The sequence below is a fragment of the Nelumbo lutea genome, chromosome 2 (assembly GCF_056320005.1).
Source record: "Nelumbo lutea isolate HS-2025 chromosome 2, American lotus-T2T, whole genome shotgun sequence".
Lineage (NCBI taxonomy): Eukaryota > Viridiplantae > Streptophyta > Magnoliopsida > Proteales > Nelumbonaceae > Nelumbo > Nelumbo lutea.
The window spans coordinates 42994901-43020688 of NC_142685.1; the positions used below are offsets into that span (position 1 = coordinate 42994901).

General features: G+C 38.7%; 1 protein-coding gene across 6 annotated transcripts in view; it reads left to right on the forward strand.

Moving 5' to 3' along the window:
* Positions 1-25788, forward strand: part of LOC148870200 (zinc finger C3H1 domain protein) — a 28147-nt gene continuing 2359 nt past the window's right edge. Inside the window, exons 1-12 of one of the 6 annotated variants that reach the window (XM_088972340.1) lie at positions 1-327; positions 872-977; positions 15218-15310; positions 15383-16189; positions 16273-16436; positions 17320-17394; positions 18269-18472; positions 18572-19511; positions 20274-20783; positions 20863-21176; positions 22290-22388; positions 22731-22856. In XM_088972340.1, the coding sequence (XP_088828466.1) occupies positions 196-327; positions 872-977; positions 15218-15310; positions 15383-16189; positions 16273-16436; positions 17320-17394; positions 18269-18472; positions 18572-19511; positions 20274-20783; positions 20863-21176; positions 22290-22388; positions 22731-22856 (3570 nt within the window). In that variant the 5' untranslated portion in view covers positions 1-195. Of the gene's footprint in view, positions 328-641; positions 784-871; positions 978-15217; positions 16190-16272; positions 16437-17319; positions 17395-18268; positions 18473-18571; positions 19512-20273; positions 20784-20862; positions 21177-22289; positions 22389-22730; positions 22857-25788 lie in introns of all 6 variants that reach the window. The other 5 variants (XM_088972343.1, XM_088972338.1, XM_088972339.1 and 2 more) reach the window with 5 other exon arrangements.

Here is a 25788-nt window from a genome sequence, read left to right on the forward strand (position 1 = left end):
GACCCCATAATAGAGGGGGTGTTTCTAAGTTACCCAGAACATGGAAAAGAGCGTCGACGCCCATTTTCCATTTTGCCGCCGCTCCGCTCCACTTTCACCAATGGCTAATTTTCCTTTCGTGTTCTAACCGTCATTCCATAGGAAAGTCGTAGGAAGGGAAAGGAGGAAGTGTGTGAAGGGAACGAGAGAAAGGTAATGGAGGAGATAGAGGAGCTCAGGGCAAAAGTTATCGCATCAATGTCTACACATTCAAACCCTAACCCGAAGCCGAGGGAGAACCCCATTGGGACCAGAGAAGAAGGCGAGCTTTCTTCATCTGATAGCGATGTAATTTCTTTCTTAACCTTGATTTTTTCTATCATTCATCTGTTGTTCCATCTTTGTTTCTCGATGAATTGATGATTCTGCAATAGATCAATTTTCCCAATTTTCATTTTATTTTATTTTTTCTATTTTGAATTTCTGCTTGTACATCTTATCTTATCCCATGGTTCCGAGATTTAGGTTCTTTTAACTTTATATTATATCATTTCGACGACTTGCTCCTTCTAAATTTGCATCTTGTCACTGATCTCTAGTTGCTATCCTTCGTATGCTCTCTTGTAGTTTAGATTCATTCACCAACTCATTTACAAATTCAGGTTCCAATTGTACGCTTTGGCATTTTTGTTCTTCTTCTCTTCCCCCTATTGGTAACAACTCGCTTGTTCTTGAGTATGTTCTACTTCATTTTGATTGGATGGAAATTTCGCAATTATTTGGATGTTTCTGGCCCTTTCCCCGGTAAATCTAATATATTCTTCGCCGAAGACTACTGGAGATTTTTGTTAGTCCTTGCGTTTTTATCATTTTTGTCATTTTCTTTGTTCAGGAAATGCATGCATGTTCTCCTGCACAACCCACCAATAATACTGCGCCTTCAATTGGGCGTAGTAATGCTGCTCCTCCGAACAAACATAGTGGAACCTCTAATGTTGGTAAGTCACGTTCACTGTGTTTGACCATTTGTTTGTTTCATCATCTAATCGCACTTGCAATTCGGAAACTTTGTTCTCTTACTTTTGTTGAGTGTTCATTCAACTGTTTCAGATTCCATTTGCAGTTTTTCCTTTAGTTTCCTTTTTATTTCATACTTCACGCTTTACAATCAGTTGGAGAGGTACTAGAAGGACTTAAAATGATCCGGTACTATTCTGGTTCTACTGCAGAAGCTATTCCTATTGCTGTTCAGCTGTTGCTGCTGCTATTCTAATGAGTAATAGTGGATAATTGGGTAGACAATAGAAAAAGTCATTAACATGTGAGAAGATGGAGCTATAATTGATCCATGGTCCAATAAATGAAGTGTGCAAACCTTTTAAGGGAAAAAACTGGTCTTCAATACTGAAAGTAGACTATCGAGTGTATTATTTAGTAATTAAAAAAATAGATAGACGAAACTATCAAAAGAGACAGAATAATAGTTCAATCTTGAAATACTCCTTTGTTGATTTTCATTTACCAATCTTGTATCTTGTCCGTTTATCCATCATCCTTTCACTAGTTGTCATCTTGAGCTCAAAAGGTAATAATGTGAGTCCTAGGTGATTATGTATGTAATAAATCAGTTAGTTTCAACTTAGGGGTATTAATGTTATATGTAATAAATCTAAACAACTTGTTCTTATCGGTATCAAAGTAAATCTAAACAACTTTAGTTTCAAATTAGTTTAAAGTCAGTATGGTAAGGTCAATAAATTTAATAAATTTCAGTATTTTGGTGTTTGAATAGTGAGAACCTTGTTATTTTGTAGTATTTATGGAAGAAAATAAAGGGAAAGCCAAATTTAGGTTATCATTTCTGAAAGTGCCAAGGCCCATCCTCAGTGAAATGTCTTAGTGTGCAGTCCTAAAATTTGGGGATGCTGTTTATGGATGACTTTGTAACCTTAATTAAATATGACTAATAAAGAATATGCTAATGCTCTTTTTGTTCTTGAGGAAAGATTAACCAAATTTCACTAAAGCAAGAAAAGTATATGAGAAGATTTACATGGCAGGGGTAGAACCCCAAAGCTTACAGAGGAGGAATTCTATCACTATACAGTTCTTCCATAAATACACCCCATTTGGCTAAACCATCTGCTATGTGATTTAGTTCCCTAGGAATCCAAGTTAGTCTTGCATTTAGGTAGTTCAGGGAGTTCCTAGCCTCTGTCAAGTAATGTTTCAGTCTCCAAGGTCCTCCCTCCTTTTCCTTTAACCATTTTATGGTATCTGCTGAGTCTCCTGCAATTATTTTGTTCTGGATTCCCAGATTTTTCACTATTCTGATTCCTATAAGAGCCGCTATTACCTCAGCTTTTATAGAGTCAGCCAAGCCAATTGGACCACTGAAAGTCCAGCAAGTATTACCCCTTCATCCCTTAAAGGGGTAAGGCGCATGCCTTTCGCCTTCCGCCTCGTGCTTTATAACTTATGAGGCACACACTAGTTGCCCCTGCAAAATGGAAAATCAATGGAATTAAGAAATGCATTTATTGTTGAGCTACAATCCAAGAGAGAAATCATGATTCTTGAGAACAAAAACATATTTTTTATAAAAGAGAACAAACATTTGTTCTTCATGAATGGCCGGTGAAGATATCTCTTTTCTTCTTCTTCATGCTCTTGTTTGTTGAAGATTTACCCATAGAATTGAGTAAAAAAGTGAGAACATGAGACCAAACCTTTTTACCAGAAAAGATTGAAGATTGCTCTATTTATTTGGAAACCCATCGGCCATACTCTGCGTTGGAATTCGGAAATCCATCCACCGCTCAATCCATGATAAACCGAAGCAGTACTTTTTAGGTTTTGATTTTACGGTTGTACTTCTGTGGAGATTTTTTAGGTTAAACTATTATGCTAAGCTTTAAAACTTGTCTTTTAAGTTCTGAAATTTTTAGGTTGATTGTACTTTTATGATTTTTTTTTTTGTGGATGAAAAATTGGCTGTTAAGTATTTCTATTTTATGTTTTTAGCTAGGTGACAAATGGTTGATATGGTTTGTACTTTGTTAGTAAGCAAGTATGAATTAATTAATACAAATAATACCAACACTTCAAAATCCAATGGTCTAATGGGTTTTCTAGAGGGTATTTTTGTTAACAGCCATCATATTCTTTAAATTTTTTGGTAAATAAAATAAATTACCTTTCTTTGATAAAAAGCCTATGCTTTAAAATTTAAAATCGAAACAAACAAATTACTTTTTTGAGTATTCTAATGAAACTTTGTCCACAACATGTATTCTAATGGTGAACCTTAATTCTTTTTCTTTTTAGTTTTTACAGTGGTTTTTCAGGAATTATAAATTGGGTAGTAATTTAGGGTTTGTTTGGTTTACATGAATAGAGGTCTAGAATTGGAATCGGAATGGTCCATTCCAAGTTTTTTCATGCAGTAGCAAGTGGAAGAAGGAGAAGGAATTATATCTCGAGTCTGGAGATTGAAGGGGCAATAATTTCCAATCAAAGAGAAATTGTAGGGGCCTTTGTAGATCATTTTAGGTCTATTTTTAGAAGACCCCTAAACAATAGGGTGTGGCTTGATGGATTGGATTGGCCAACACTGAAACTGGAGGATAGGGAATGATTGGAAAGGAAATTTGAATTGGAAGAGATAAAGGAAGTTGTGTTTTCTATGGACAGATCAAAGGCACCAGGACATGATGGTTATACGATGGCTTTTTATCAGGATTGTTGGGAGATACTAAAAGAGGACCTAAGGCTAGTGTTTGATGAATTTTATTCTAGAGGAATGATAAACCCGGGGCTAAATTCCACATTCATTGCCTTAGTTCCCAAGAAAAGGAATGCAAATCACCCGAGGGACTATAGGTCGATCATCCTAGTTAATAACCTCTATAAGATCATCACTAAGGTGCTGTCCATTAGAATTAGGAAAGTGCTCTCAACAATCATAGCAGACAACCAAGGAGCTTTTGTGAAAGGGAGGCAAATAACAAATCAAATACTTATAGCAAATGAGAGTTTGGAGGAGTTCAATAGATCCAATAAAAAAGGGGAGGTATGCAAGTTGGATTTGGAAAAGGCTTATGACATGGTGGATTGGTCTTTACTGATGGAGGTGATGGTCAACTTTGGGTTCGGAGACATGTGGTGTAAGTGGGTGATGGGCTGCATCAGAAAATGCCATTACTCCATATTAGCAAATGGGACAGTGCTAGGTTTTTTTCCAGCTTTGGGAGGGATAAGACAAGGAGATCCCCTTTCCCCTTTTTTATTCACAAAGGCTGTAGTAGTTTTGGGGAGACTAATTTCTAGAGTAGACTCCAGGGACTTAATAAGAGGTTGGAGAGTTGGAAGGGAGAATGTGCCACTCACACATTTGCAATTTGTAGATGGCACAATACCTTTTTGTGAAGGAGGGGACCTTAATAGGTAAGAAACCTGAAGCTCACTATACAACTCTTTGAGCAAATGTCAAACCTTAAGGTGCATTTTGAGAAGAGTTGTTTAGTTGGGGTCAATATGGGGGAGGGGGAGACATCGGAGTGTGCAGTTTCTAATTGGCCCTTAAACTACCTCGGTTTGCCTTTGGGAGATAACCCTCAGAAAGATGAGTTTTGTGTTCCGGTTGTGGAGAGGTTTGAAAAGAGACTAGCAACTTGGAAGAAGAATTATTTGTCTCTTGGTGGGAGAATCACTTTAATCAGGTCTACATTAGCTAACCTTCTTGCCTACTTTTTATCAGTCTTTAAGATTCCAGTTAGGGTGGCTAGCAGACTAGAGGATGGTTTGTAGGAGCAAGAGGGAGGGAGGATTGGTTATTGGGAACATAAGGAATAGGAATTTGGCACTACTAGGGAAGTGGCTGTGGAGATTTTCTTTGGAGAAGGATAAACTGTGGGTGAAGATAGTGGGCAATATTCATGGGGTAGCAAACAATGGATGGTATTCTGGGATTCTGGCAAGGACTACAAGGGCAACACCTTGGAAAGCTATTCAAGCCATTTTTCCATTGTTCTCTCCATTGATCAGGTATGACTTGCACTCATGCTATCTCATCAATTTTTGGGAACATATCTGGATTGGGGATTCTCCCTTAAAAGACCAATTCCCGAGTCTTTTCACTCTTTCCACATTTAAAAATGAACCAGTTTCCTCCTTCCTTGTTCCTTCTAACTCAGCTTCTGGATTCAACTGGAACTTGGGCTTTAGAAGGGAAATTAGGGACACAGAGTTTGATTGTATTTTATCCTTGTTATCCATTCTTGAAGGGGTCTTCCTAGAGACAACAAAGGCAGACAGTAGAATTTGGACACTTACACCCTCGGGTTCTTTCACATGTGCTTCTTTCTTTAAAGCCCTAACACAACCTTCTTCTTTGGGTTTGTCCTTCCCTGTTAAAGAGGTGTGGTGTCTTCTTATACCTCCAAAGGTTGAGAGTTTCTGTTGGGAAGCCTTTTTGGAAAGAGTTAATATGGGTGATTTACTTCAAAGAAAAAGACCCAATAGTTGTCTGTATCCTCATTGGTGTGCTTTCTGTAAAGCTGATGGTGAGTCTGAATACCATTTACTAATTTCTTGTCAATTTACTAAAGTCATTTGGGAATGGTGTACTTCTTTGTTTGGGTGCAGGTGGACCCCCTTTGAATGTGCAAAGTTTATTCAGTTCCATGCCTGAGTTGGCCAACAAAAAGGGCCAAGATTATGTGGAGATGTATGAGGGCTGCAGTTTGTTGGACTGTTTGGGAGGAGAGAAACTCATGGATCTTCTCAAAAAAGGAGAGAAGCTTGGAAGTAATATTGGAGGTCATCCATATTAGGGTGATACATTGGCTGAAAACTTTGGCATTGTTTGCAGAATTCTTAGTAGATGAGATGCTAAAAAACTGGAAGGAGATTGCAGAATTAGCTTTAGCTAAGAAGGCATCAAACTCTGGTTGGATTCCTCCACCTCATGGCTTTATTAAACTGAATTTTGATGGCAGCAGTATGGGTAATCCAGGGCCATCTGGAATAGGAGGAGCAATAAGAGATGAACATGGGAATCTGTTAGTTATGTTTTCTGGACCAATAGGGGAGGGAGATTCCTTGAGGGCTGAGATACTTGCAGCTCTTGAAGGGGTACAAAGCGTCAAGGAGATGCAGTTTAGCAAGCTGATCATAGAAGGAGACTCTGAATCTGTTAGTTATGTTTTCTGGACCAATAGGGGAGGGAGATTCCTTGAGGGCTGAGATACTTGCAGCTCTTGAAGGGGTACAAAGCGTCAAGGAGATGCAGTTTAGCAAGCTGATCATAGAAGGAGACTCTGAATTTGTGGTGAACTGGTTAAAAGAGGATAACTCTAGGATATGGAATTACAACAATGAAAAAGAAGTGCAAACTCATTGGCAGATGGTCTAGCTAGGAAGGGGTGAACAGAAACTCTATATTTTGGGCCGTATTGTAATTGTATTTTGGTGTTCAATGATTGTTCTAGGGAGATAAGATTGTTTAGCCCCCTTGCTTTGTAATTTTTCTTAATCTTAATTAATACATTTCACAGTTATTGATAAAAAAAAATACAACTGGTTTGTTGGGCAGAATTGGAATCCCATCTAAACCAATCAGAATGGTCCATTCCATTTAGACCATTCTAATTCCCAATGGGTGGTTGGATGCACATGCTTGTAGTGTGTATAAGGTTTTTTGCTTTTAGGAGATCCTGTTATGGTCATTGGACCATTAATAGATTAGATGAACCAAACAAAATCACACAAAACTCCAATTCCATGTTTTTTAATGCCTTTATTGTTTATTGACTATATCTATAATTTTTATCTTTTTTACATTGAGGCTTACGCCTCACCTCTCTAAGAACCAACTGTCCCGCCTCCGCCTTTAGCCTTTTAAGACCTTGGGTAGAACTAGACATTTCTTTTAAGGAGAGGGATCGGCTGAGGGATGGCGTGAACACCACGTTTCTTCACCTTAATCCTAGTGAAGCTCAAATCAGAAGGGTTTGACAGTCGATGGTCTATTTCTTCAAGGCCTCCATAGAGATCTCCTATTAGTGAGAAAATCTCCTTCGTCCAAAGGTGGAATGGTAGTCCTCTCACTTTTATCCAACTGTTGAAGTTTAACAGTTCTGGGACTGCATTTATATTTGGCCACCATTGTTCTATAGTAACCCAGTTACTGAACACATGGAAAGAATTTTGTTTAATCCAGGCTAAAACCAGATCTTCGATGGAGCAAAACCCACTGCTCTGTTTTCTTCAAGAGGAATCAGTTTCAATAGAAATTCAGAGTGAAGGTTTGCCAACAATCCTAGCTCTACTTCTCTCCAGTTTAGGCTTTGAGCAAACAAAAGCAATACCGAACGATTTGTCCTAGTGGATGATGGAGATGAACACTGAGCCCCGTCTTGATGATCCTACTCCTGGATTCGAGCAGAGGAAAGAAAGACCTTCAGGACAAGGGTTCGCTTTGGGGATACAGAAGAACTTCAACAACTGGACTAAAATGTTCCAACCGCCTTTGACTGGCTCTTCTGGAATGCAGATGCTTCTTACCTTGTCTGATTTTTCCCAACAACTGACTTGGACATATCTGCCCCAACCTGTTTTCTTTAAGTTGCAAGCAGAGGATTTTTCCTTTGGATACCCTCTTGTGATCAACGATGAATGATCATTGATTTTCCATTGCTTCCTGAATGAAACCCCTGATCCAGAGAATATCCTCCTCAAACAGGAAGATCCGTGTCCATTCTCCCGTACCTCTTTCTGTTATTGTGAAGTCTTCTTCTTGGTTGACACTCCTTTGTTCTATTTCAAAATTTTTTGAGCCGACTACTGCAAGCTTCTTGATTAATCTTCCTTCCTTAAAATTTGACATCGATTAGTGCGAGCTTTTCTCTGATTAAGAGTAAGGGCCTGTTTGTTTCCTCCTAACTCTTATCTCTTAAGAGGAATCTTTTTACTTTAAAAGAAAAATGGGTGTTTGTTTCCTCTTATCTCTTATTTCTTAAAGTGCAATCAGCCAATCATACAACTTTGTGCTTTCCAATGATACCCGCAAAAAGACAAACAAAAACTCTCATATATAGGGTCAAACTGGATATTTGATAATTTTCAGAATTCAGAACAACATTCTCTACATTCAGAGTTCAGAGGAAAGAAAAGTTCACCAATACCAGTATACTTCTTGTAGAGAACACTGAAGTGGGCCCCATAGCTACGGTCCCACTGTGTTCGTAGGGTAGAAGATATTCTAGTCTGCCTAGGGTTAGCTATTGGTCATTTAGTTGTTTCAGTTGTTATTTATTTCAGTCTTTGTTTTACTCTATTTGTTATGTAAAGACTAAGGGCAGATCTGTCCTTTCCATGTAATGAGCATAACCTATAAATATTAATTAAAGTGGCGGCGGTAGAATATGAAGCTTCTGCTCATCCTTTCAACCCTTGTGTTCTACTGCTTCTTCTCCCTCTTTCTCTTCTCTCCTCTTTCTTTCTGCTTATCTTCGATCCTGAGATTCATTAGGGTTCAAGACTGATAACAGTCCTGAACTTCTAGTTGGTATCAAAGCTAAGTTCTCTCATGTGAGCCTAGTCCAGCCGACCACATGAGAACTATCTAAGGCTGGAAGACTGAGAAAGCAGAGTTCGTTGACTAGTTCTTGGAGATCTCCAGAGGATTAGCAGCTGTCTGAAGAAGTATCACAGTTGTAGCAAGTTGGTGATCAGGAAGAATCAAAGAAGGATAGGGTTCGGGTAACCTTGGTAGGCAGCGAACTGCATTCTACTGTAAGTTTTTTACTTTTTGAGAGAAGTAACATCAGAAAAGATAGGTTGGACCTATCCAGTAAGGGTGGCCGAACTACTCTAGGGTTTTATCTCTCTATTCTCTAGGGTTTCTCTAGGGTTTTGTCCTATCCCTACGGCAAACCCTAGTATTAGGCCGAAACTTGTGATCTTATTCCTGCGGCACCCCCAGAATTCTCCTCAACATTGATCAGTTTTAGGGTTTCATATTAACCCTAATACAAACCTTATCCGTAAGGCTCTTAGGACTAATTAAAACCTCGAATTTGCTTCAGCATATCAGATTGCCCTTCAAACTGTGTTTCAGTCTTTTTTTGGGGTTTCAAACACTTTTGAAGGGGTGAAAACAGTTCGGACTGTTGCTGTTGTGTGGGGTTATTGATTTCAGATCAGTCTTATATATATTTCATGCACATCTATCGTGAGTACATATTGGTTCTCTACTGATTTTGTGACTGTTGTTGGGATTTCTAGTGCTGGTTTTGACTGTAGTAACCATAATCTTTGATACTTCTGGTTCTTGACTGAAATGGAGCTTAAGAATCAGGCAGAAGACAGTTTTGGGAACAACAGTTATGGTGGTGGTTTTGAGACAGGTTTTCAGATTACAACCGTAAAGTTTGATGGATCAAACTACTTGGAATGGGCCCAATCAGCCATGATGGCTATTGGGGGAAGGGGCAAAGTAGGGTATCTCTTGGGAGATGTAGCAGAACCTTCCAAGGGAGACCCTACGTATACCAAGTGGGTCCAAGAAAACTACTTGGTTATGACATGGCTCTGTAATTCAATGCAGCCCCATATCATCCGAAATTACTTATGGGCAAAGACAGCCAAGGAGATATGGAATGTGATGAAAGAGACTTACTCCCAACCCCTTAATGTTGCCAGAGCATATGAGTTGAAATGTGAGGTGAATGCCCTTAAACAAGGAGAGAAACCAGTGTCGGTCTATTTCTCTAACTTGCAGTCCCTGTGGCATGAGATTGATCACTTAGAGACTCTTGAGTGGGAGAGTCCCAAAGATGCTCAAATACATAGAAAGCACATTGAGACAAACAGAGTGTTTGAGTTTCTGGCAGGACTGAATTCAGAATATGAGATTGTGAGGCAGCAAATCTTGACCAGAGATAGTGTGACCCTCTCTCAGGCATACTCCTTAGTGCACAGTGAAGAGACCAGGAGGAAAGTCATGATGCAACCTCAGCCGCTTACACCTGCCTTGGTAGCTGTCAAACCCAAAACAGAGGGTGATTCAGAGAGGGACAGAAAGAAGGAAGATAAAAGGGATGTAGTGTGTGAGCATTGCAAGAAACCTAAACACACAAAAGAAACATGTTAGAAGCTGCATCCACATTTGGTCCCGGCAAAGTCGAGAAATAAAAGGAGTAATGCTCATGTGGCTACGACTACTGATTCAGCATCCTCATCTGGCACGAGAGGCACACCATTAGAGACCTTAGCTACAGTTCGGGCAGCTCTAATACAATTGGAGAAGGAAGTTGGCAGTTCAGCTCAGTTACCGCAGTCATCATCAGCTCCAGCTACATCGGCCTTTGCACACTCAGGTACTCGAGCCTCAGCCTACCATGCCTCCGCTCCAGGTACTACTGAACCGTGTTGGGTAATAGATTCAGGTGCATCTGACCATATGACCAACTTGCCCTCTTTGTTTACTACTTATCACTTATCTTCTGTTAGGGATAAAGTATCTATAGCTGATGGCTCTCTTGTCCCTATTTCTGGCAAGGGTGACATCAAACTGTCAGATACTATATCCTTGTCCTCTGTCTTGCATGTTCCTAAACTGGATACTAACCTCCTTTCCGTCAGTAGCATTACCAAACATTTGAACTGCTCAGTAACTTTCTTTCCTGACCGATGTGTTTTTCAGGACATGGAGACGAAGAAGGTGATTGGGACTGGCTGTGAGACGAATGGGATCTATCTGCTCGGGGAGAGTTCTCGTCGGGAAGAGTCAGTGGATAAGAAGTTACTGGTTTCTCAAGTTGTGAGTCCGGTTATGTTGTGGCATAACCGATTGGGTCATTTATCTTTTCGGTCCTTGAAGAGTCTGTTTCCTACTTTGTTTGAGTCTGTTGAGTTATCTCAATTGAAGTGTGAAAGTTGTGAGTTGGTTAAACATTGTAGAAACTCTTATTCATTGAGTAATAAAAGGAGTAATAGTTCTTTTGATATTGTGCATACTGATGTTTGGGGGCCATATCACATTCCTTCTATGGGGGGGGTACAGGTATTTTTTACTATTTGTTGATGACCACACCCGTTTTTCATGGGTTTATCTTATGCGATCACGAGATGAGGTGCCTGTCCTGACCCAAAACTTCCACCAAATGATCCTAACACAATTTGATGCCAAGATAAAAGTACTTAGATCTGATAATGCAAATGAATACTTTGCTAAGCCATTGGCATTGTACCTCCTTAATCATGGGGTTATCCACCAAAGCACGTGTCCTCATACACCTCAGCAGAATGGGGTTGCAGAGAGGAAGAATAGGCACATCTTGGAGGTGGCTAGAAGTATTATGTTTACCTCCAATGTCCCTATTCGCTTCTGGGGTGATGCTATCCTTACGGCGGTATATCTTATTAATTGGATTCCTTCTCGGGTTCTTGATATGAAACCTCCTTTTTCCCTTCTATACCCCAATGAGGAGTTGTTCACTATTCCCCTCAAGACATTTGGTTGTACCTGTTTTGTTCCGCTTTCAACCCAAGGCCTCCAAATGCATCTTTCTTGGTTATGCACAAACTCAAAAGGGTTATTGTTGTTATGATCCTGTCTCAGGGAAGAAGTTTGTATCCATGGATGTCACTTTCTTTGAGGAGACACCCTACTATTCTCGGGTCTCTCCTCAAGGGGAGAGTAGTGAGCGTGGAGATTTGGGTCTTTTTCTTCAGGGGGAGGAGTGCAGTGAGGACAGGGTTAATACCTTTGGGGTTGTTCCCTTACCTATTCCAGTTGATGATGAGTGTTGTAGTAGCGAGGGTGGTCAAAGGGATCGGGAGTTGAGAGTCTATCATAGGCGATGCAGGCAGATTGATCCTGGTCATCAGCAGTCTCAGCCAGCTACAATCTCTTCTACGGCTCCAAGTCCAGATATTACAGTCCCAGGGCCCACAGAGACTCCTTCCATTGTTGCTACCTCACCCTCTGCAGATGACCTTGACCTTCCCATTGCCCTCCGTAAAGGAAAACGGCATTGCACCACATCTATAGCCCACTGCATCTCCCAGTTTTTGTCCTATGATCGCCTATCTCCCTCTTACAGGTCCTTTCTCACCTCTGTTGCTGATGTCCCTATTCCGAGAACAGTGCAAGAAGCCCTATCAGTCCCAGAGTGGAGAGGTGCAATGCAAGTTGAAATGGATGCCCTGTTGAAAAATAATACCTGGGAGCTAGTTGACTTGCCCAAAGAAAAGAAACCAGTTGGATGCAGGTGGGTATTTACTGTGAAGCATAATGCGGATGGTTCCATTGAGAGGTACAAAGCTCGGCTAGTTGCAAAGGGGTTCACTCAAACTTATGGTATAGATTACTTGGAGACATTTGCCCCGGTAGCCAAGATGACCACCATTCGGGTTCTATTATCTCTTGCAGCAAGCTACACTTGGCCTTTGTACCAAATGGATTTTAAGAATGCTTTCCTGAACGGGGACTTGCAGGAAGAGGTCTACATGCAGTTGCCTCCTGGATTCTATGATATAGAGGCAGGTAAGAAAGTTTGTCGGCTCAATAAGACTTTGTATGGTTTGAAGCAGTCACCTAGAGCTTGGTTCGACAGATTCAAACTAGCCATTGAGAAGTTCGGTTATGTACAGGCCCAGTCAGATCATACATTATTCATCAAGAGGGTGGAGCCGTCACTGACACTACTTGCAGTTTATGTCGATGATATTGTGGTCACAGGAAACGACAACCATGAGATTGAGTCCCTCAAACAACTTCTTCATCAAGAGTTTGAGGTGAAAGATCTGGGTACACCACGGTATTTTTTGGGTATTGAGGTTGCTAGATCTAAGCAGGGGATCTTTGTCTCTCAGAGGAAATATGTGTTAGATCTCTTGGCTGAAACTGGAAAGCTAGGTGTCAAACCTGCAGATACACCTATTGAACAGAACCACAGGATTAATGCAGAGAGTGGGGAGCTGCTTGAAGACAAAGTTATGTTCCAGCGGTTTGTGGGAAAGCTCCTATATCTATGCCTTACCCGACCAGACATCAGTTATGCCGTTAGTGTTATCAGTCATTACATGCATTCTCCTAGAACCACACACCTTCTAGCAGCAGAAAGAATACTAGCATATTTGAAGAGATGCCCGGGTAGAGGTATACTGTTCAAGAACAATGACCACATGAAGGTGGAAGTCTATACAGATGCCGATTGGGCTGGGAGTGTTGATGACAGAAGGTCTACCTCTGGATATTGTGCTCTTGTGGGAGGTAACCTGGTTTCTTGGCGGAGTAAGAAACAAAGTGTTGTCTCTCGATCCAGTGCTGAAGCTGAGTATAGGTCAATGGCTAATGGAGTGGCTGAAATTCTTTGGCTGAGATCACTACTTGAGGAGTTGGGCGTTGAGTATGAGAAGCCCCTGATGCTGTATTGTGATAATCAAGCGGCTATTAATATAGCACACAACCCAGTGCAGCATGACAGGACTAAACATATTGAAGTTGATCGACACTTTGTACGAGAGAGGGTTTCATCACAAGAAGTATGTCTCCCATACACCACCTCCAATATGCAACTGGCAGATATCCTCACTAAAGCTGTATCACGGAAGAAGCTAGAGGCAGATCTATCCAAGTTGGGAATGATAAACATTTATTCCCAACTTGAGGGGGAGTGTAGAGAACATTGAAGTGGGCCCCATAGCTACGGTCCCACTGTGTTCGTAGGGTAGAAGATATTCTAGTCTGCCTAGGGTTAGCTATTGGTCATTTAGTTGTTTCAGTTGTTATTTATTTCAGTCTTTGTTTTACTCTATTTGTTATGTAAAGACTAAGGGCAGATCTGTCCTTTCCATGTAATGAGCATAACCTATAAATATTAATTAAAGTGGCGGCGGCAGAATATGAAGCTTCTGCTCCTCCTTTCAACCCTTGTGTTCTACTGCTTCTTCTCCCTCTTTCTCTTCTCTCCTCTTTCTTTCTGCTTATCTTCGATCCTGAGATTCATTAGGGTTTAAGACTGATAATAGTCCTGAACTTCTAGTCCTCTTAATGTAATTATTGCACTTTTAGATGTCAGACTTCAGAGCAAACGAGCAGGCCCTAAAACTTCAACTTAGTACCTCCTATTTGTCTTCATTGACGTCACTATGATCAGTTGGTCTTTCTGCACACCTGCTACTGTAACTGGATAGTCAGAGCACCCAGACATTTTTAGTGTCTCCACTCAAGAAGATCAAAAAATGTTTTGCAAAACTTCTTAGAAAGGGATATTCTCATGAGTACCAACCAAGTTATTTCAAAACTGAAAATCTGGTTCACTTAGCAGATAATGCCTCCGGTCTCGGTCCCAAAAAAGATAAACAAGCTGACACAAGCAAGGCATTAAGTTCCGCCTTAGTAACACGACCATCTATAATGGGGCAATCCACCTCAAGACCGCCATTTTCTGAGATTAGGCATGGAAGCCATCCTTCCTGATCTTTGAGATTGAGCATTTTTCAAAATCTTATACTAATTTCTTAGATGTTGACATACACATGGAAACAATTTTATTTATGCTTTTCTTCTTCTTGGTTAATCTTATTCTAACAGCTATATTTTCATTGTCTAATATGCACCCTGTTTTCTGTTTAACATCCATCTTTAGTTTATTACTAGTCACTGCATATTTTGGTTTATATTACCTGTCCTTTTTTTATTGTGGCTGACTCCATATAGTTGGGATAAGGCATGGGTGATAATGATGATCGCCTGTCCTTTTTTATTGTTTACATTAATGTGTGGAAAATAATGGATTACAATACAAAGTGTGACAAGCATCATTCTTTAATGATGGCAAGTTCCAGTTACCTAACTCCATTTTCAAATATTCAACTTGCATATGACCTTCATAGTGGATGACTCCTCAATACAATTCTAAGCCCTCTCATTAGGGGTTGAGTATGATCATTGTTTGGTTCTTTCCTCAGATGAGGTGTAATTTAAATATTCTTTATTGTGGTAGGCATGCCTGTTATTTCGGAATTGTGTTAGAACCAGGATGTTTACCCCCCCCCCCCCCCTTTTGGGAGCAATTGATACATATATTCAATACTTGCTCAATCAGATACACATACACATACACACACATTTTGGAAATATCAATACAGCTATATTTTATTTTTAAAGAATCCTCTAGTAAAACTCCCAAGTACCTAATCTAACTAACAGAATCTTTATTGGTAGATGGTCCTGTAAGCTCTGGTCGCACTCAACTTTTATCTGTGAAACAAAACCATCGTAAGTACTTGGAGACTAGTCCAGCACCATCCAGACCGGGTAATCATCAAAATTCTTCCAGTTGGTATCTTCCTTCTGGGACAAATAATAATCTTGTGATAAGATTCTCAGATGATGACAGTGGAAGTGACTCTGAAGAGTATAAACCAGAAAAATCTTTGGAAAGGAATGTCAGCTCTATTGCAGTAGATGCATCTAAACGACAACTTTTTCAGTCAAAAGCAGATATGTTGCAACGAACTTCAAATAACCAAGTGAGAACAGTGCCAAAGAAACTCCCATTGAGTCGCACTTTTATCACTTCGATGACCAAAATCAATGGAGCCACTTCCAGGGGATCAAGACCTTCACTTGAACAGGCATCTCGTGTGCGAAATTTAGATTCTGTCAGTAAGATGTTGGCAAGTTGTGACCGAGTGCATAACCAAGGTATGAATTTGAACAATAACAATCTTGAGAGCTTACGCCAACAAATTGCCATACGAGAAAATGAACTGAGGCTTCAATATAAGTCTGCCCAGAAAAACAAGGAAACTACTTCAAGTTCACGTAAGGGTTACAGTGGTGGAAAGATCACCAACAATGCTGTTGGAAAGGGTAGACCAGCTTCTGCTAATACCATACAGCCATCTCCTAATGAACGGGAGAACAAGCGTTTGAAACTTGATGAAACTTGCCAAAATAAGCTCAAATCAGTTTGTCAGCAGCAGAAGTTGAGACCAGCCTCTAAATCTGTATCAGAACCAAAAATGTCGTCAATGAACAACACTCTTACAGACAGAGAGTTGGTGGTTTACAGCCAATACTCCAAAGAAATTCCTGAGGGAACCAAAAGTCCAAGCACAGATGAACGGCAAGTAGCAGGCGATGAACAGAATCCTGTTCCATCAAGCAATTTACTAACTGAGGTGAAAGATGGTAAATCTTCAGTCCCATTGAAACCATATTTAATGCACTGAACTTTGAGTTGCTTAATAAGCAGGGTCCTTGCAAATTATCAGGTGGTGGTGTCTCTGTGAATTGCAATCAGTCTGAGAAGAGCGCTAAGCTGATGGGTTCTCATACTTCATTAAATCAAAGCTCACTATTAATGCAGATGACATCAAGAGTAGATGATGGACCTGCTTGCCAGCTCAGGGTGCATTCCCCAAAGGAACAAGTAAATGTATACTATGTTTTATTTATCTTACTTGAGTTCTCACAACTTAATACTGACCTTTTTCTATGCCATCCTTTGCTTTTCTGTCCTTTTTTTCCCAATCAATATTTAACATTTTTTGTGACATAAATTTCTGAATTGATGAATTTCATCCATGATCAGATATGTGTTGTAAAGCTTATTCCATGTGAGAAATCTAAAGCTACCGAATCATTGTCTTGTTTAACATTCAAGATTTCTACCCATTTGAATGCATCTTGAGCTGATTTGTGGATATATATTTTTGGATCAATAACTGATTTTTGAAGATGTACCTGATATAATATTACTTTGGTGGTTGCCAGTGTTGTTGGTTTTCATGAGTGGTTTTCCAGGAATGTGGGCCCAACATTGTGGAACTATATTGACATTTTCCATGAAATAAAAAATTTATTAACCATTCTTGGCTACTATGGATTTTTCATTTTTTCAGTTGGGTCCCACACATTTATATCGATCTTACAGAAGCTTATAAGACTCAAAGCAGGTCATATAAAGAGACTTAAAAGGTGACCGACTTTCAAGTTTCAGTACTAGTTATGAAGTTATCTGCCATTTCCAATATTGTTGAATGGCATGGCCTGGGGCTAAGGTAACTACAGTGGGAGAGCTGGGTTATGGGTGACCTTATTGCACGGATCACTTGTGTATGTGATGCAAGTGAATGTTTACAAAAATTCTGTTGCAAAGTTTCATTGTTCGTTCCATCATTAGCCCTATCCATGTTTTTACAGAAGCTTATAAGAATTTATTAACCCTATCCAACGTTGTGAAACTATATTGACATTTTCCATGAAATAAAAAAATTTATTAACCATTCTTGGCTACTGTGGATTTTTCATTTTCTCAGTTGGGTCCCACACATTACATCGATCTTACAGAAGGTTATAAGACTCAAAGCAGGCTGTATAAAGAGACTCAAAAGGTGACCGGCTTTCAAGTTTCAGTACTAGTTATGAAGTTAGCTGCCATTTTCCAATATTGTTGATTGGCATGACCTGGGGCTAAGGTAACTACAGTGGGAGAGCTGTGTTATGGGTGACCTTATTGCACGGATCACTTGTGTATGCGATGCAAGTGAACGTTTACAAAAATGCTGTTGCAAAGTTTCATTGTTCGTTCCATCATTAACTTTATCCATGTTTCTACAGTGGCTCAAGAACACATTCATTCTTCTTTGTAGCTTTTCAAAGCATGGAATAAATATTTCATGGTCTTAAAAACGTTCAGTTTTAAAAATTTCAAATAGAAAAACATGTATTTATGCTTGATTTTAATTGTTAGGAATGACAAAAATGACAACAACAAAATCCACTACATTGGTGAATATTTACAAATACATTACACTTTGTTTCTTTGTTTCTTGGAAAAAGTCACTAATTATAAGTTTTATTATCTTCACTATAATTTAGCTATAATTACATAGTATTATAATGTTTATCCATTGCATGTAGGAAAGTATTATAAAGCCTACCCATTGCATGTAGGAAGATATAACTGTTCAAGTGTTCTTCTCTATGTTACCTTTATGCAGTTGGATATGGTCTTAACCACTTCTTGTTCTCACAATGTGGATGGTTTAATGAAATATTTCCCTATTTCATATTCGTTTTAATTTTTATGTCTGAGATGGTTTGCACCAAAGTGTCTTTGAGTTTGTAGCGTGATTAACCTCAATAATGTGGTCAAACTTACTGTTGCTTTTAATTAAATTTGTACATAACCACATCCAGATGATTTTGAGGTTGCTCAATTGCCTACTGTTTCCTTTTTATCATTTTAATCTTCTACTTTTGCAGAACACTGACATGGTAAAATTTCCCAGTAGACTTGGGGGGATTCGTTCATCCATGTTTCAGAACAAGTCAGCTTCTGAACACTTAGTGAGAGGCAGTGAGTATAACGAAATTTCATCTGGTGATAGGACACTTAAGCCCATATCTGATAGTACATGCCATAAGTGTTCCCTCCATGTTCTGGAAAGCAATATGAGAACCTCTGATGTAAGTTCAAGTTCTTTAGGAATGTAGAGCTTGTATATTACATTTTCCTTGGCTACTTTGTTTCCAGTGTGGTAAATTTATTTTTTTGGTTAATGCTAGGCATTTCCGAATACCACATGCTTGTTAAATTGTTCTGGTCAGCTAAATCTCTTGGGACATGATAGCATGGATATTGAATCTTTAGCAAAAATTGAGGATTTGCAAGATAAAGAGTTGGAGGAGGCACAAGAGCACAGACGTCATTGTGAACTTGAAGAAAGAAAAGCACTTAAAGCTTATCGTAAAGCCCAAAGAGCTTTGGTTGAGGCTAATGCCAGATGTACTCTTCTTTATCGGAGAAGAGAGCTGTTTTCAGCTCAGCTTCGAGCTTTTACGATGGAGGGTTCCAATTCTTTGTGGAGTTCTGGGTGGAATATTGTTCCTGAAGCTAACCTGGACCAATCGCCCACTTTAGGCCATCAAATGCAGGCTGAACTGGAAGAATTGAATCAGCTGGCCAGTGATTCAAATATTCAATGTAGAGATGGTACTGTTTGTAATGCACCTTACCAGCCCATGAGTGGGCAAAATTTAGGTTCTGAACCATGTAGTGAACCTGATGCCAGTACATCAGAACCATTACATCACAAGGACAACAATGCTGTGAATGGAGTATGCACTCCTTCAAACCACCCAGACGTGCCAGCAGATGAAGACGAAGAGACATTTCCTTTTGACAACAAATCTGTTCAGTGCAGGTTACAGTGTGATAGCAAGCAGGAAAATTTAGAGAAGGAAATGGGCTTTCCTGCCAGGTTGGAAAGAAAGTATTCAATTGATAGTATCCGGGATCCTGCCCTTCTTGAAGCTTCCTTGAGGTCTGAACTGTTTGCACGTTTAGGAACTAACATTTTGTCGAAAGAAAGTGGTATAGGCTTGAAGAGGGGGTGCACTATTGAAAAAGGAACAGGAAGTGATTTTGGAAATAAGACAGCTGATCGGATTATGGGCAACCAAACAGTTCTGGAAGTGGAACAAAACCAAGTTTCTTCTACTGGAGGTATTTTCTGTTCACTAGTTTTTCAGAAGTGTGTTTTTTAGTGTTACACTATCGGGATTCTTTATCTGTTAATATTCTATCAAAAGCTCAAGTTTCCTTTAAGTTCAAAATTCTGGTTCTTCTGGGTTTTAACTTTGGTGATAAATCTGCCATCAGAATTTTGTGTTCCAGTTCAATATATAACTACATCTAAGTTTGTAAATGGTTGTATTTTTGGTACTTCATCCTCATGGTTGTACAAGATTTAGAAGCTATTAGAATTTAGAAAAGGTGAAAAGCATATAGTTTGCAGTTTATGATGATTTCTGATCCATGTTTTTAAATCCTTTGTCATATAGGCCTGACTTCCTACTTTTGTTTTTTGAAAAAGAATTGTCATAACATCTTATGCCTATATAAATTATAAATAAGGACAGTTTTGAATTTGATGATGCTTATCCTAGAATCTGTGGAATTCCTTGAATATTGTTGTATATATTTTGGCTGAACCTTGATATGAGGTAGGAAGCTTGTACTTTTTAGAGCTTAAGGGCTATTTGGATAACATTCTACAATTTGGCTTCTGTCCAGAATTGGATTTCAGTAAGAATCTGAGGTATCTAGTCTTTGATTCTACGTCCATTTCTTTTACCAGACCTACAACCTGACTTGATTCTAGATTTCATCTGTCACCTAATATAGGTTGTGTATTTTGGCAGTAATCAAATCATATGGGATTTTGTTTGATTGATTTGGTAACTTTATATTTCTTTTTTCGTTCAGTGAGAGGTGCTTCTAAGCTTTCTTTGCAAATCACAGACAAGAGCTGTGGTGATAAGAGTTCTTTTGGCGGTGAATTTAACGGTACTGTCAATTCCAATGAGGACAAGTCCTATTTGAAAGAAAGTCATAGTTCAATTACATCTGTATCTGTCTTACCTTCTTCAGATGTGAGGTGCGCATTTGGTTATGTGAAATTTAAACCTATAATCAGCATAAGCCGATCCCAGACTGCTAATCATCAGAAGTGCCTAGATGAGATTTCACATGAAGAGCACACTGGTGTTGGGTATAATGAGATTATGCTTGATGTTTTGAGGACAACAGAAACTTCAAGAGGTGGAAGCATGGGAGAAATGGGGTCTTATACTTGTGACCTTTCAATTGATCCTCTTTGGCCTCTCTGTATGTTTGAGCTCCGAGGTAAATGTAACAACGAAGAATGTTCTTGGCAGCATTTTAGGGACTACTCTCAGAGAAATATGAAGCAGATTGATGATTCTGAAAGTTCTGGTATCAACTAAATCTTTACAAATTTTCCAAGCCTTGATGCAATCTTTCTTTTAATCTAAAAAATGATTTTCTTATGCAGATTGCCATGCTAAACCATCATCACCTCTTGAAAAACCTAATAGAGCATGCATACCTCCTCAATGTCTTAATTATCATCCAATGCCAGCTCCAGTGACATATCTAGTTGGCACAGATCTTCTTAAAGCTGACTTGCATTCTTGTGAATCGATACTGGCTCGGAGTATTGGACAATGCTGGCAAAGGGGTTTCAGCACTTCTTTGTCTCTTCCTTTCTGCTTGCAGAGAAACATTCCTTCAGATGCATCTCTGTTGCGTCACAGTGACAGTTGGACCAGGCAATCTTTATATTTCCATAGTCAAGATGAAGCAATGGTTTGTTGATATGTTCTTCTTCATCTTTTAAATTCTATAGTTCAATGCATTATATTGTCAAGGTATCTTGCATTTCTACTTTTGTTGTGAATGGTTATGTTTGAAGTTGCTAGAAATATTTTGTTTGAGACTCAATTGACAGACCTTTTGCTTTCTCCAAATTGTGCATGTTACAACTGAAACAAAATTTCTATTGTTGATCAAACAACTGTTTATAGTGTTAAATTGTATGTAGGTGTGCCAATGGATCAGAGTTGGGTTGGACCCCATCTGAATCAAAATCAATTTTGAACAGATTGGGCGAACCAATAAGACATTGAATTGGACCAGTCCAGAATTAATGGTCCAAAGTATTTATTGAATTGGATTGGACCTGATCCATTTGTAATGGATTTATATTAGACTGGGTTGGGTTGAACCAATATCTGGTCCATTGACATAAGAGTATGGGTGCCAATGAACCATGTTTGGGTTGGATCCAATCTAAATTTAAACCAATTTGAACAGTTTGGACAGCCTAGACATTGAATCGGACTAGTCCAGGATGGTCCAAAGTATTCATCGGATTGGATTAGACTTGGTCCATGTCCATCTGTAAAGGACTCATACTGGACCGGATCAGATTGGACCAATATCTGGTCCATTGACAGTCCTAATTGTATCTATCTTATTAAAGATGATCAGAACGAGAACGTATAGCAAGTATGGTAAATACCTCAGATTTTTTACCATTGGGATCATTCTTTAATTTATACAAACTAAGCTCTATTTTCACCTTTAGTATTATTTCATTTCAAGATTGGAACCATTATTTTTGAATAAACTATTAGTTATTTTGCTTATAAAAAAGCTATTAGTTATTTATTTTTTTTGTTTTTCATGTATTCTTTGTTTGGATGCAATATCTAGTCGTGTACAACATATGTGCTACTTGTATCTTCTTCCTTGCAAGTTGGTAGAAATATCAGTTGTTAAGTTTTTTGTCACGTGGAGTGCAGTGCTTTGGAAAATTTGTGTTTTTTCCAAGTTTCTCTTCTAATCCTTAGAGTTGTCCAGTCATGCTATCTGAGCCATGTTCCAGAACTATTCTAACTCCTTATGTGTCTCCTTCAGAGGCAAGTCATCCATGGTTCAGCTGATCCTGAGCAAGTCTTGGAAATGGCTTTTATTTTTCTCAATCAGGAGGTCAACAAAGTAGATGGGAAGAAAAAGGTGATGCATCTGGCTTGTTCTTAAAAATATTAACAACTACAAACATGTTTTTGAAATTTATTTGTGTTCTGTGACCTAAATTGGACTGGAAGTTAAACTATTGGGACTGTCATCTGACCCCAGAAATAAATGTGGTTGATAGGTAGTCCAGCATGCAGTTGACTTGGTCAAATTTCCATGTCATGTGAATGTATTTATATATATCTGTGCATGCCATATAAAACTGAAATTTGTTTCATTTTTTGATTATTTAAAACATTTATATCCATGCTTGATCCTGTCTAAGTATAATTCAAAACCTGGTCATTATTGTCTTTTATGTTTCTTACAATTACATTGCAGGCACTGTCTGTTTTGTCACGATCTCTTGAGACTGATCCAACATCTGTGGTCCTCTGGATTGTTTATCTGCATATTTACTATAGGGATGAAAAGGCTATTGGAACTGATGACATGTTTTTTCATGCGGTATGTTTCTCTTTTTGCTTTTTTTGACTTGTAAGGTAAATGGGCTTTGGGACTCCTAACATTATTCATCTCTAAAATCAAATACCTTATCTTCTTGAACTACAAATTGAATGTTGATTTATTATTTCTCTCTGCCATTATTGTTTTTCCAACCATTATTTTTTGACAATTCATTGATTTATTTGCTGATTTTTTCTCAAGGAACAATGATACTATTTATCTATTCTAACCTATGAATGTAAATCAGATATATAGATTATAGATGTTTGGTCATGATTGTGTGTAAACTTAGTTCATCCAGCCAGTGTACAATGTTCACTCATTTATTTATTTTCATCATATTGTCATCAAGTTTATTGTAGCCATCCTTGAGTGGATATGATTTGATATTAAAATTATTATTTTCTAAATGTTCTTCAAGTTTTGGATATGTGGAACTCTAATTTTCTTATAAGTTGAAACTATATAATGCTGTATGACTTTCTTATTGTCATCATCCTCCAAGCCTTATCCCGACACGAAATACAGATGATTGAGCGGATCTTAACTTCTATTTGAATGGCATGTAAAGTTGGCAATTGGGTTGGATCAAGACACTTCGGCTTGAATTTCGGGTTGGGTTAGCAAATGCCCCTAACCCTAAATGTTTGGGTTAGGGTTGACCCATGGGTCAATCCTAAAAATAACTGGAGTTTTAAAATATAAAGAAAAAACACATGAAAAACATTAAAATTAAAGGAATTAACCTTAAAATTCCAAACATAAAATAAAAAACTTAAAAATTTTCAAAAATTCAAATATTAAAGAATAAATAGTAAAGATTAGTGATTTAAAAGGCACGCTTGAGGCGTGCCTAGGTCCTAGGTGCATTCCTTTCAAAAGGCGCATGCCTGATGCGCCTTGCACCTCAGCCCAGGCATGCACCTTTTTTAAAATTCTGCGCTTTTTGCTTTTTTGGGCCTAACTACTGGGCCGGGGGCTCTGCTCCTAGACCCACGACCACACCCCTCGAGGCAAGCCCAGACAAGTTCATGTTAGGGTCTTAAATTCTTATATGTAAGAAATAAGAATTTAAGACCCTAACATGAACTTGTTCAGGCTTTCCTCGAGGGGCGTGGTACAAAGGTGACTCATAGAATCAAGAATGCAATATGTTTTACATCACATTAGCTACTTGAAGTAATGCAATCGAAGAAAAAAAGAGATTGTGGGTTTTTTGAAACATTTATTTTAAAATTTAAGTTTATATTTTTTATCAACATTATGTATAATATTTTTTTGATTTTTTTTTTTGCATTTTAATAAAATTTTTGGTTTTTTTTTGAATTTTCTGACATTTTTTTAAATTCTTATCATTTTTTTTTGTAATTTTGCGCCTTGCTTCAAAAGGCTGTGCACCTCAGGCGCAAATTGGCCCTTGTGCTTTTAAAACACTGGTAAAAATTAAAGAATGAGAATTTCTAACCATACATACATAGTCCTAATTTGGTTGGGCCGGCTTAGGTCATTCTGAAATTAAGGTAGCTAGATATGAGACCCCCTGTCTCTTTCGGGTTGGGTTGGGTCGGGTTCACAGGTTGGGTCAACTTTTTGCCAGGTCATAGAGTGCAGCCACATCTGAATCCGGAATAATAAAATTGATGTTGGATCAGGTTTTGGACTTTCGGAGTCCATTGACAGCTCTAAATGGCAGTGCATCATGTGGATGTTCAGCAACTGTTGGAAAGTTGCAATGAGTTAGCCTACTCATGCTGAGAACACCAAATAATTTCAATGAGACTCTGGATAGCTAGTGTTGTTTATAGCGGCAAATGAAAAAGGAAACTCAAAAGACATGGAGAATTGAAAATTCACTAGGGTTGGAACCTGTAGTTGATACCACTGCATTAAAATCTCAATTAACCACCAAGAAAAAAAGTAGTCAAATTCAAATCCTGAAGACATTACTTGATGGATAGGGAGGAAAGTTAGAAGCAATACAGAGAATATTTTTTTTTTCGATAAATAGCAATACAGAGAATATTACAAACCAACTTAAACCTCATTGACCTTTCTGAGCATCTATCATCCCAACCTCAACCGAAACCATGTGAAATTAGAACTAAAAAAATTGAAGATGAAAGTATGTATGTTTTGTGGACCTTTTCCAACTAAGTGCATGAAAAAAGCATTTCTTTTGGGGGCCAAGTTAAACAAGAAAGTGAAATAGGGAATAGAAGAAGTAGGGTTTTGAGTTCTGTTATCGATAAAAAAAAGTAAGGTTTTGAGAGAAATGGGACGGGAAGGTTTGGATCTATTACAGATTTTTTAAAGAAAAAATAAACCTTCTTTTTTCAATTTTGGGAGTTGGAGGAGCACTAGAGAGTGATCCTTGACATCTCAGTTTCAAGTTTTTTTTTTTTTTTGGGGGGGGGGGTTGGGGGCGCACAACCCCCACCAATATACTTGGCTCTGCCCCTGGTCATTACCCAATGTTGCTCCAAGCTATCTGGGGTCTTCGGAAGGGTGAGCTGGATATGGACCTAACCTTTGGTATTTTTGTGCATGAAGTTGCTTCTCTCAAACTCAAACCCACATTTTCAAGCTTGTCAGCCTGGGATTTAACTACTGCACCAAGCAATGGCTCCTCAAACATGACTTGATGAGTAGAGAGATTTTGTGGAATTGATGAGTCCTGAGATATCAGAAGGTCATGTAGTTGGTTTCTTCAAGCAACCCAATTAGGTGTACTCTGTTGCATTCTGAGGTTCATAGTTCATTTCCAGTTTAGATAAAGATATGCGGCATCACACATGAAAAATGGAGGATTTAGAAATAACTAAAGAAAAAGGACGCATATAGCAATATCAAAGCATTAAGTGATTTTACCATCTTAGCTGTGCATTGGGAACTTTTCCTTGTGCACATCTTGCATTTGACCATTATTGTTTGG